Here is a 12,760-nt window from a genome sequence, read left to right as displayed (position 1 = left end):
AGTGGGGGATTCGGGAGGAAGTAAGCAGATTTGATTGGAAGAGCAAGGTTAGTTCAAAATCTGCTTCTGGATGATGATGAGTTAAAGAAGTAAAATTGTGGTTGCCAGAAGCAAAGTTTCTTTTTTTATTTTCTTTACTGCGGCAACTCACATTTTTATAGACTTTTTGAAAAGAAATTTCAGGTAGTATTTGAGTCTCAGTGACAGTAAATTTTGCAAAATGCAAGACTTACACAGTCATTGAGACTACTTTGCTGAGATTTCTTTTCAATTTATAGTTGAACCATAAGTTGTTTTTGCTTTTTGAAGCTCTCAAAGCCAAGATTCATGGAAGGAGGAAGTCTGCCCACACTGCAAGCAGCACCTGTAACCATCCCTCAAAAAGCAAACATCATAACACGATGCTTTGGGATGCTTAGTTTCACCAAAGACCAGTAAACAGAGAAACAACCTCGACCAGCAGCCTCACAGAACATGTTCAACCCACATTTTAAACCCAAAAAGGAACCCAACGTATCTCTATCCTGAAGCGTGTTGGCTTCAAAGCAAATAGCGTTTGTTACATTTTCTGTGAAACTGCTGTATTCATATTTGATACAAAAATATGAGACTGGGAGACAGACGTCAGAGAGAAAACACAGGTACTCAAAACAAAGAGAGAGACTGACAGAGTGATAGAGGAGGGTTGCCGTGTAGCACATGTGTAAAATGTGACAGTATTGGTGTTTTCCCAGGTTCTGTGCCATAGCAAACCATGCTCATTCTCTTTAAATGGGACGTTAAAGGACTCCCTGAAAGGAAAGAAGTGGAGTTCTGGAGTGTATTCAGGTTCTGAGATTCAGCTTCTGCAGTTTGAAGTGAGGAACATGAAGCGAAATGAAGAAAATGAAGCTGTACATTTAGCCATGCTTCAATGCGCGCCGCTGTATCATATCATGAGGAGAAGATCGAGTGGTTTTGAAGATGATATGATATATGAACAGAAGAGAAGGCGGCCAGCTCCATATGAACCAGCTTCCATCCTGAAGACCAGATCGTTCACCATCGAGGATGTACATCAAAGTTTGCAAATCTACTCATGACTTGTCAAACTACTCATGAAGTAGACTGGGAAACATGTAAAGATTCATTTTCAGAGAAACTTTGCTGTAAATCCTGGGTGTTGGTCGAGATGGGAAAGACGGGACATACGACGCTGGACTTCCCGACCCAAAAATGAGCCCTCCTGTTGTACCTGTTGATAACCGTTGGTAACTTTCTTCGTTGTGACTGCGGTTCCACTCAGCACAGTCTTGCCGAACGGCGGGAAAGGTTTGTGCAGGGATTTCACATTATTGTCCTCCACCACCTTGGATTTCGTGGGTTTGGGGGGAGTTGGCCGAACTGGGGCGGGAGTTGGGGCTACTTTCGTCGGGATGGGAAGCTTTTTGACCACACTCTTCACGACGCTGGTTGACGCCGTTGATTTGACCAGAGGAACTTTGGTGATTACAGTTTTAGCTTTGGCCACCTCTTTGGCCTCTGCTTTCTGTTGGGTTTTGCCTGCGGGAGCTTTGGTGGCCACAGCTTTTGCCAGTTTGGTTGGTTCTGGTTTCGATGCCTTTGTTGGTTTGGGTGCCTTGGTAGCTTCTACTTTGGCAGCTGATTTAGTTGCGCTGATGACAGTCTTCTCAACTTTAACAACTTTCTCAGTCTTCGTTTTTGTAGTGGTTTCAGTTTTTGCCTGACTCGCAGCACCGTTAATAACAATCTTTTTTTCTACCACAGTGGTAACTTTGCTGTTGCCGTTTGCCTTGGCCTCACCATTGACTTTATTCTCAGCTTTGCCGTTAACTTTAACTTCTTTCACCTCAATGGTAGTTTTGCTGTTTCCACTGACTTTCTTCTCCACTGTAGTTTTACCATTTCCATTAGTCTTGGATGCAACAGTGGCTTTCCCATTTCCATTGACTTTCTTTTCAGCTGATGCTTTTGAATTTCCATTCCCGTTGACTTTCTTTTCAACTACAACCTTGGCATTGCCATTCACTTTAGCTTGAGCGGTAGGTTTGGCTTCAGCTGCAGCTTTGCCATTTCCATTAACTTTAGCCTGAGTGGTAGGTTTAGCCTCAGCTGTAACTTTTTCATTTCCATTCGCTTTAGCCTGAACAGTAGGTTTGGCTTCAGCAGCAACTTTTCCATTTCCATTCACTTTAGCTTGAGCAGTAGGTTTGGCCTCAGCTGCAACTTTGCCATTGGATTTTTCTGCAGAAGCCTTTCCATTGACATTGACGTTGACTTTAGCTGCACCGTTAGCTTTCTTCACAACAGGTGGTTTACCATTGCCATTCTTAGCTGGGGCAGCTGTGGGCTTAGATTTGGCTGCTGCTGTTGGTTTGATTTTAGATAAAAGGGTCTGTAATACTGTGGGCTTTGCTTTGGCGGGCTTGACTGGAGAAGTCTTAGGAGCTTTGGTGGGCATTGGTGGCTTGACAACAAGTTTGTGTGAACTATTCTTGGCTGGTTTGGCTGGAGTAGGTTTGGCTTTTACAGTGGGGGACTTAGTAGGGGCTGCCTTTCCATTGGTTTCCTTCTTCTATTATCAATCGTTATTTATTTGTTGAGATGGTGTTTATTATGTAAAAGTGCATGTTGAAAAAGAGAGAACACAGAAAGGTTGGAAGATGACATAAATACATGGAGGGGTCGGGTGGGGGATGAAAAACACAAACAAGGGATGGACAGAAGAGAGAGAAAGACAAGAGTGGATTTTTAAGAAACATTGACATAAAGATGGCTAAGGCTTGGATGATTTACTGAGACTGTACAGGCATTACTGGATACAGCAGATGATTTGAAAAATACAAAGTTTTAAAAAAATCCCAAAATATCAACACCGAATTCATATAAATGTCTTTAATCCAGATTATTTAAAGGTGCTTTTTGCTGGTCTCTCCAGTAATGCCATTCCCAAACTCAAATGACAAAGCAGCATCTTTGTGCTAAAATGATCTCGGGGCTGTGGTTTGGCGGAGGCACTGACAGTGTGACTGTTAAGGTAAAGCTGGCTGCTGTACAAACACAGACAGACATACTCGCACACACACATGCATGAAACATACACACCACTGACCGCCTGCGTTATCAAGCACTAAGCAGTACGACTGTAAGGTAGAAGGATGCAGCAGTTTAGCCATGCAAAAGAAGCAGCATGGGCGCCAGGCGTGCATGCAAATCCAAATGAGTAAAACCACAAACTGAAAATGTACCGTACGTTACCAATTCTTTCCACACATGCTTATAACAGTGCATGCAATTTTTTAAATATAAAAGTAAAACAAAAGAATAGTTCACCCAAATAATACAGAGTGAAGGAAAAACAGTCCACCAAGCAGAATCTACACTCCTCAGATATGCAATAGACAAGACAAACTGATTTAAGAAGGCAAACTGTGACATCCATGTAAGCAATGAATGCAATGGAAAGTTAATACATACATGAATATTTTTTCATCTATAAAAAACATTGGTTCTGATATTAAAGAACTGCAAACACCGGCGTACAGTAAGTGCATGCAGTTGCATCCACCAAGATAATGAAGAACTCATGCAAGTAAAAACAAAAATAATGAGAAACCACAATCAAACAGTATTGTAAATCAGACTTTATCGATTCTGTGATCAGCTGTGACAATAAGGATTGCCACCAATGAAATAATCATGCACGATTATGATCATTACGATAATCGATTCAAGAGCGACTGTGTTTCTAAGAATTACTGATTGAAATTCAAAGAGAAAAAGACTACTGAACCAATCATCATGCAATGGTTTGTGTTAATATTGATAGAGCCACAAAATAAATCCTAAGTTGGTACAGAGATAAATATTGTGGTTTTGTTAAGAAAAAAAACCCCCTAAATTTATGAAGCATTGGTGATAGTGTGGCTGACACAAATCTGAATTTGTTTTGACGATGCAACAGATAATTAGGTACTATTTACATGACTTCAGACTTTTCATCTTAGAAACTGACAGTAACTTGTGGATCTTTTCCCTACTTTCAGGTAGGAGTAGAGAAGAAATACTTGTGACTGTCTGTGTGTGTGAGACAACCCAGCTGCAGCCACACTGCCCCAGTGCCCCGACTTGGCCACATGTCAACACACATACATATATAACAGAGAGTAAATCATGTTAAGGACAAACAAAATTCACAAGGAGCAACGGAAACCCTGTGTGATGGACGGGTTTAATGTGTGTGAGGGGGTCCATCCGCATTGAAGAACAAGTGAGATTTAAATAAACGAAGGGAGGTTTGGAGTGATGAGGGATGAGAGAGGAATCTGTGGTGCCTCAAGAGACGGCTCAGATTAGTTTATCTTCCTAAGAAATTTATGATGGAACCTCAAATGACACAGAAAAAATAAAGTAACTGCTACTGATTTGAAAGCTCTCTCTTCCTCTCTTTCTCTCATCCTTCCCCTCCTCTCTTGATCCCTCTTTACCTGTGGTTTGGGGGCCCCGGGTTGGGGAGAGGGGAATGCAGAGAAGGAGGGAATGCCTGCTCTTTCTTCATAATAATAGGGGTATTCACGGTCATCCTGCTCCTCATCAAAGTACTGAGAGAGAGATGGGTGGGGTGGAAAGATGGAAAGATGGAGGAAAGAAAGCAATGATAGTGGATGAAAGTAAGAGGAATCCATGAAGAGGAGAGAGTGGCTTTCCATGGGGTGGTGAAGGAGGGGTCACAGAAAAGGGACAAATAAAGATAAGGAAGAAGAAATGAAGCAGAATGACACCAGAGAAAAACAATATGGTGACAGAAAGCAAGAGAAAACAAAGAGAGCTTTGCTATTGAGTGATTGCAAAGCTTTCATTTTCCATTCATCAAAGATTGTGCGGCCAGTTAAGAGGTGTCGATATTAAAAGTGCACATATGCTGACCATCTTGATGAATGAGAAATGATCCAAAATATTCTGCAGCAGCTGAAGACAATGAATAAAACCACAGAGATTTGTATTCATTCAAAAAGCAGTCATCTCAACAGCATCAACATGACAGTGTTTGGGACACAACGTGTTTGAGCTCTGGACAGTGACTGCTAAATGACGCTGGTTTGAGACATGCAGGCTTTTTAAACAAAGTACTTTGGATGGATGAATGCAGATGAAAGCAGTTTTTACCTATTGTATCTCTGTGATGCAACTGAAGTGGGGGGACTGTTCCGAATATCAAACAAATGAAGGAGAACTTGTGAAACCTACAATGCGTAGTTTGAACCACCAGTCTCAGGAAGCAGAGAGGCTCCACCTTAAGCCATCTTCATGCCAAACTGTTTTAAATCTCTCCAAAACCAATCAGAATTTCACTTTGCCTGTTTTAACAAGACACGTTTTATATTCAATCCATTTAGGAAAATGGAGAAAGACACTGACGTTTGTGTGTATCATCCTCTTTCTTCTGCCTTTCTGTTTTCCATCGCAGCTGTGCAGAGATCAGTGATAAACAACTGACTGCTGTCGCATGTTAAATATATGACATGATGAAAATGTGCCAGTTTTTATGAACGTAACATGACTGTTTAACACCTCGGGACACACTGGCAGCAGAGGATAGGAGGACAGTGGATGGATACAAACTGTTGCTGATGACCGGGATGTGCAAGGAAGGCAGAAAAGCAGGGCAGCACTTTGATGGCACAATCAGAAAACCGAAACAAACCTCAGGACTTCATTTTCCATGAAATGGTGCATTCAGTGTGGCAATTACTATTTTACTATAGGATCATGCTTAGTTTTTGTAATGTAAATCATATTGGTATAGACTGATTTTTAATGCAATGAGTGGATTTCACATCCATATAAAAAAGGAAGGGTAGAGGAAGTGACTGTGTTCATCACTGGGCCATGGATCGAATGGATCTATCTTCAAATGACCTGACATGACTACAATGTTAGTATTCCTCCATATTTTCCCTGATCTCATGATGATTCCTATTGAGTCAAAGAAAAAAAATCTTATTTCTGTCATTTCATTTTTGAAGAAAGCACCAAAAGAGAAAACAAAGTCCTAAGATTCTGTTTGGTTCTGATTTCCTGGAGCTACAGATGAACCTACAAACATGTAAATTTAGTTGTGAGCATGGAGTGACAGCCTGAGGCTGTTAACTCAGTAACTGATACCGCTCAGTGGTTTTGGAAGTGATGCTGGACTAATCTATAGTGGTGTTTCCACTTTAAAAGGAAGATTAAAAACTTTGGCCTGTTGAAAGGTGAGTTAGTTAAATATTCACCAGGAAGCTGCGTGGAACCCTCTGCTGTGGGGGTGTTACTCACGTATGTGTTGGGGTCCTGAGCCTGGGTCTTGGGCAGCGGGGAGTCACAGTCGGGGCTGTAGTGTTCACAGAAGTCATAAGCAGCCTGGGCATTGGAGGCAATAAGCAGCTGCTGGATGTCTCCCTGGAAAGAACAAACAAACAGTTTCTACCTGAAAAAAACACCTTGAACATTTTTGCTTAATCAAATAAACAAAAAAAGATGTAACCCATTCATGTAAACTACAACACCGAAGGATAGAGTCTGTATGAGAGTTAACATTGGGAAAGTCTTCAAGTTATCTTTTAAACAATTTTTTATGCAATGTGCAAATTTAGCAAATTAGATGGAACCCACTGCTCTAGACAGTGTTTGACAAGGATCATATTTAAAAAACCAACTCAACAATTTATCAGAACTCATATGGCAACAATCACACTACTCAACACCACTGTGGGAAACAAGTTTACCTGATCATCAGGCAATAACACTGAATTAACTGATATCAACTGATTTTACCTTGATCTAACTTTTCTTTCTTTTTATATTTAAAACAGAAATGAGCAAACAAAGCAAAAATGAAGGTTCCCCAATCTCCCAACTATCAATGGGAAATTGATGACTTTTGACAAATTTGCAGCACAGTTAGTGCAGTTTCAGTGGGCGGGTTTCTTGTTATGGTTGATGTATCAGAGAAAACAGTTGAAGAATTCCTGCCTCTCTTTATGATGAGATAAATGCTAACTCTAGCAATAATTTAACAAGTTATGATTTCACTAAACGTATGTTTACTGGCGGTGGAGGAGGAAGAGGAGAAGGAGCAGGACTACATTAATCTGAGAAAACAACAACAACTCAGTCCCACTGGTAAATAATCTGTGATTGCATGAGTAATTTGATGTGCCGTCACATTTCCCGTGACGTAGAATCAGCCTCACACCGATATCAGTTCTTCTTTTTAAGAAATATTTTTCTGTCATGAGTTCATAAATCTGTTTCATTCAAAAAATGCTAACATCCAGCTAATAAACTTTATCATTACACACATTAATAAACTGAGGCACAGCAACACTTACAAGAATAAAGTTAAGTTCTCAATGCTAAGACTTCCAAATTAAGGCTGTCAAAAGTAAAGCCGGTGTTATTTTTAGTTCTTTAGGTACATAGTTATTTTGTTCTCAGTCAATAGTAAATTAAGCCCACTCCTGAGAAGAAGAGTAATCAAGCGCTGATTTTCAGTTAGGTGCCAACACTCCTCACTTAGCCGTTAATCATCCACCAAATGAGTCCATTATGCGTTTCATGATTGTCACCTGGAAAACCTCTTCATCAAGCAGGCGGGCTCCGAACACCGTGATGCCGTTGGTATCGACTTCTGCGTTGTTGCCACGGGGCAAAGGACGGGTCATCTTCTTCTTGCAGTCCAGCAGCAGCGTCACGTTCTTCTTGGAAACGGAGAAAGCAATGCGATGCCACCTGGAGACAGGCAGAAGCAAGCACACGCACATAAATGTGTAACGTGACAACAGCTCCAGATAAACAGCTATCAAGTCAAACCCAGTGGCAGGCGGTTGTGTAATTACCAAAACCAACAGTCACACAGATGCTATTTTCAACCCCTCACACCCACATGACCCCAACCATGTCATCTCAGCCAGTCACAAGCTGGTTGTTGCTGGTTACTGACTTGCCATCAGCCAGGTTGACGCCTCTGAAGAGTGGGTAGTCCTCCGGGGCCGGCTTGCCGTTATGGTCCTCGTACAGAAACACTGGAGAGCGTCCCAGCTCAACGCCCAGCTGCTGGATGCCTTGCTCGCTGTAGATGGAGAGCAGGAAGGCCTGGAGGCCAGCCTGGGCCTTGACCAGAGCCATGATGGAGAAGTTCTCCGGGAAACGACCTGCGGATAAAGATGTGGAACACAAAAGGACAATATTAGCTCCAGACCAGTGTGCTTACAGTGGGTTTGTTTTCTGATATTTATGAGAAGATCAGTCAGTGGTTTCAGGAAAAGGAAGATAAATGTTTGTAAATGTAGTGCAGGATGACAAATTAATAATATGCCACTACAAATGGGTTAAAAGAGATTAAATTAAGACATTAAAACTACAAAATACCACAAAATAGTCCAGACAAGTTGGAACAGATGACACCTGAACATGTAATAACAGGTGAATAAAGGCGACCAAACCTCAGAGAATGAGTCAAAAATCAACTTTGACTTTAAAGAATTTCTTCGTGACCACATAAGTGTTACTTTCTGTTTTCTTTCCTCGCTCCTGGGTGTCGCGCTGTTTTCTGAAGATAATTTCATTGTGGTTCTTTTCTGCAGAATTTAGCTCAGCTCCTGCTCTGCGGCTATAATTATACTTTATATGCATGCACCATTTCACCGAGGCCATAGCAGATTCATTTAACTGCAGAGGGCTGAGATCAAAATGCATAGAAAAGTACAGTAAATAGCAACGTGGCATGGTAATTACAGGTTTCACACCGGAGTTCAACCAATACATTAAATAAATCAGATGCTCTGCTGGTTCAACATAAAGTATGACACTGTTTGCTTCCTCATTCTTGAAAAACACCTGTATGTATAAAGATATGATCATTACTAAAGCTTCATATGGTGTAAACAAATTAAATTAATTTAAAGTAATAGTGTATGTCACAAAAGCTGGAATGGGATGATTTGAAAGTGAAAGTTGTTTAATCTTTCTTCCTTAACAATTTAATTACACATGAATGTTTTCTGAACCATCAGATACTGTTTTCCTAGAAGTCATGTGAAACCAGAGTATTGGCTTTAGAATGTTTACTGATTTGACATGACTGTGAACTGCTGCTGTAAAAATGTGACCGAAATCTCAAAATTATCTGTTTGAAGTGTTTCTCTGAGAAAATGTGAAGTCTTATTGATAAGTAATGTGATATTTGTAATGAGTGTTACCTGAAACAGTTTGGAAGCAGCATGTCACACTTTGCACACATCAATTAGAAGTAACTAATAACCTAAAAATAAAAATAACCTTGTTTTATTGAAACTTTTTGTTTTGTTCACCTTGTTTGTCATTTCAGTCTTGCTCAGTTGTCCTTATAAAGACATTTTAATTCATTTTTTCCTTCCAAATTTTAACCAAAACCCTTTTAAATGCATTTTTATCTATTGTTCTTCTTTTATTTCTCTGTACATCCTTGTTTTTTATTGTTATTACTGAGTAAATGAAATGTACCAGCCTGTACACAGAGTGCTACACAGATAAAGTTTGATTGACTGAATTTTTCTCCCTCACCAGTCGTCCAGCATTTCAATCACTGGATTACCTCTTTGAGGAAAACAACAAAGTGCAACTTAAATTCTATGTTCATAGCACAGATGAACATACAATTGTAAAGCAACCTTGGAGAACAGTTAGTAAAAAGTGTTTAAAGGAAGCTGCGGTCAGTTACCTGAGAAGAGCTGCTTGGTGGGGGCGGAGATCTGGGCCTTCTTGGTGATGCGGTAAGCGTGATCGGGGCTGCTGGAGCGACGGGAGGTGCAGAAGCCAGGAACTTTCTTCACACCCTCGGGGAGAGAGGGAACCTGCAGGGCCCGCAGCACATCCACTGGGTCTGATGAAAGACAGAAGAGGGAAAGCGACAGGTGGCGTTTATTTTTTATTTTCAGCACACATTGCATCAGAATGAGAGAGCAGTAGAATTCACAAAGTGAAAAACTGACAGCTGAAGCTTCAGTGTCCAGTAAACCGAGAAACTCCTTAATACACGCATTCATCTGTAAAACATGATGCTTTCAAACAGCAGAACCCAAACAGTATTTAACTTGGCAGTCAGTCTTTTGATTTATAGCTGCATTGATGTATCTTCACCCAGAGGAATAACATTAAATGTTTTATGCTGTTGTAATTCAGGGCAGGATCGGGTGCAGGACTTGCAGTTAAAGAAAGGCACCACTGTGCTGGAGGAAATGGGTATGTTTGTGCAGGTACAGTAATTTAAAGCAAAGCTCTCTATTTGTGCTCTCACTGATCCAGCAGCTGACAGCAGTGGACGGAGATGGTACAGTTAGTCAAACGACGATCATCTCAATGTCACCCAACGTGCAGAAACACACACTCATTCCAGATATAGTACAGAGAAACACACACATGCAGAGCCACCAGGCTGACATCCTGCCTCCATTTTCACACTCTGAGGCTAACAAATCTGTTTCCTTGTCTTTCAGTCTGCATGGCGGCTTGTTCGCATTACTCTGTGTCAAAGTTGGTGCCTCAGGATGAAAAGACTTCCTTTAAAATCTGGAAGTCAGAGTGTGACAACAAATGAGCACCGACACTATGAGAAAAACTTAAGAGTGTGAAACAATTTGATGATAGGCAAACATATTGTCTTCATTGCATTAAAGTCCCACACTAACTTAACAATAACAATAATAATGACAATAGTTAATTCTCAAGAGACCTCCTGCACACTCCCAGAAAAAAAAAAAATCACAGAACAATATAAAGTATTTAACACCAAATGATTCCAAATACCTGAGGCAGTAAATTGTAAAAATAGAATCCTGAGATTCAAACAAAAAAAGGACATTACTAATTACTTAACACACACTGTTTAATTTGTTTGTTAAATTCATGCCAGCAGCACTTATTTCCACTGCGTAAGTTTCTGGTGAAACAAGTTTTTCCCTACGTCTGTTTATGCTGTGGAATAATAAATAAGTCTGGCACTGTTTCTGCAGAAGCTTTAAAAAAGAAAAAAGCTTTGAAACACTTTACAATCATTGCATATTCCGAGCGTAAATGTAATGTAAGGGCAAAGTTAAAACAGCCCCCTCTGTCACATTTTCCTGAACTCTGTTACCCTCCCTCTGTGTCGGCTGACCTCTCAGTGTTTGAGGTGCACCAGAGAGCTAACTTTGCTGTTAACAGCCAATTAAACTTATTTACAGCCAGCCCTGCGGCGCTGCGGCTCATAATAAACGGGCAGCGTCAGTGAAGCATCGCTTCGGTTCAAAACTAGTTCACTGATGAAAAGATCAGAGCCAACGCCTTCCTCGATGCAGCTCATAATATCAGACGATTGTCAACTTTCACAATAATAAACTGTAGTTTTTACGTACTTAGAAAAGAAATGAGAAATTGGCCCTCTGAGCATTTATGAAAAGCACAACTAAGCATGTTAACAGCAAAACCCCAGTGACTCAACTGTGTTACTTTGAGTTTTCTTTTACCAGTACAGAACCAAGAATTAATATGAAAAAAACAGTATCGCAGTGAAACCAAAAACACAACAAGAAATGATACTTTATAAATATATGATGTTAATTACAACACAGGTTTCCATCATAAATATATATGAATACAAACATAACCTGAAATCGGCTGCCATCATGCTGTAGTGCTGGATTATAAATCCAGTGCGTTTATTCATGTTGTTTCCTTGCTCTTTATCTCAGAATTATTCTGCTTCCATCATGCGCTACGTGAGGATGTTTAGGTGACGCCCAAGTTCTCAGAGTTCGCAGGTTGTCAAGTGGAGCCACAGATGGTAATATTTATACAGAGGGAGCAAATGGTGCGTTGGTATTGCTTCTGGGTGTCTAGACCGCAGCCCATTAGTGCCACTCTACACCGGAGACAGAGGGGAAGAGGAGGGGAATAAGTGGAAGTGATGGAGAGAGGAAGAGACGGCAGGAGAGCAGGAACAGCGAGGGTTTGAGTGGATGAAGGTGTGATGCTGCTTTAGGGGTGGATATATACCTAAACGGCTTTTTAAAGGCAAAAATGAAACGAAAGCAGATTAATGAGACATAAGGCAGATCAAAGAAGACAAAACTGAAATGAAATGAAAAGAGATCATGAAGATTATTGGTGTTTTTCACTAAACAGAAATATGTTGAATGGATTAGTTAATAGGTCACCATATGCAAATGATATTAAGAGTGATTAATCGAGCGTTTTGAAAATGTTCAGTTTCTCAGATCTGCAGTGGAAGGAGGAGAATGAGATGGAGAGAGATAAAGCAGGAGAGCGAGGTTCGGCCGAGGTGCGTGCGTTTTAGAGGGGGGGTCAGTCAGTGACAGTAGACAGCATGCTTGTGCGACGGCAGGATCCTGGATCAGATTGCAGCCTGAGCTCCCCCAGTACACCCAGTACAATGTGCTGCTCTGTTCCCCGATCGCCGCCCAGCTCACATCTGCAGCCGGGGCCCTTCCTGCCTGGAGGACCACAATCACGACAAAAACACACCCTCAAAAATAACACGTGAGGCCACAAAAACACACACACACAGCCCAGGCAGGGAAAAGTGCACCTACACACCTCAAGAGACACGAAGTGGCAAATATGAAACTGGACAAGGCAGGAAAGCAGCCGGCCGACGGACACAAACTCTCTTTCTTCACTGGGTTTCTCCTTCCACTTTGCGCTTGGTCTTTCTTAACATAAGCGCTCGCAGATGGCAGCG

General features: G+C 41.1%; 1 protein-coding gene across 4 annotated transcripts in view; it reads right to left on the bottom strand.

The window, feature by feature from the left end:
* col11a2 (collagen, type XI, alpha 2) overlaps positions 1–12,760 on the bottom strand; it is a 42,563-nt gene that overhangs the window by 22,069 nt on the left and 7,734 nt on the right. For 2 of the 4 annotated variants that reach the window (XM_030120169.1, XM_030120170.1), the window contains exons 2-6: positions 9,743–9,904; positions 7,985–8,195; positions 7,611–7,773; positions 6,319–6,441; positions 1,235–2,575 (exon numbers count right to left, since the gene is read on the bottom strand). In XM_030120169.1, the coding sequence (XP_029976029.1) occupies positions 1,235–2,575; positions 6,319–6,441; positions 7,611–7,773; positions 7,985–8,195; positions 9,743–9,904 (2,000 nt within the window). Of the gene's footprint in view, positions 1–1,234; positions 2,576–4,487; positions 4,602–6,318; positions 6,442–7,610; positions 7,774–7,984; positions 8,196–9,742; positions 9,905–12,760 lie in introns of all 4 variants that reach the window. The other 2 variants (XM_030120171.1, XM_030120172.1) reach the window with 2 other exon arrangements.

This window comes from Salarias fasciatus, chromosome 22, assembly GCF_902148845.1.
Source record: "Salarias fasciatus chromosome 22, fSalaFa1.1, whole genome shotgun sequence".
Lineage (NCBI taxonomy): Eukaryota > Metazoa > Chordata > Actinopteri > Blenniiformes > Blenniidae > Salarias > Salarias fasciatus.
The sequence above is the reverse complement of the archived record's forward strand: the minus strand, read 5'-3'. Positions and strand labels throughout refer to the sequence as shown.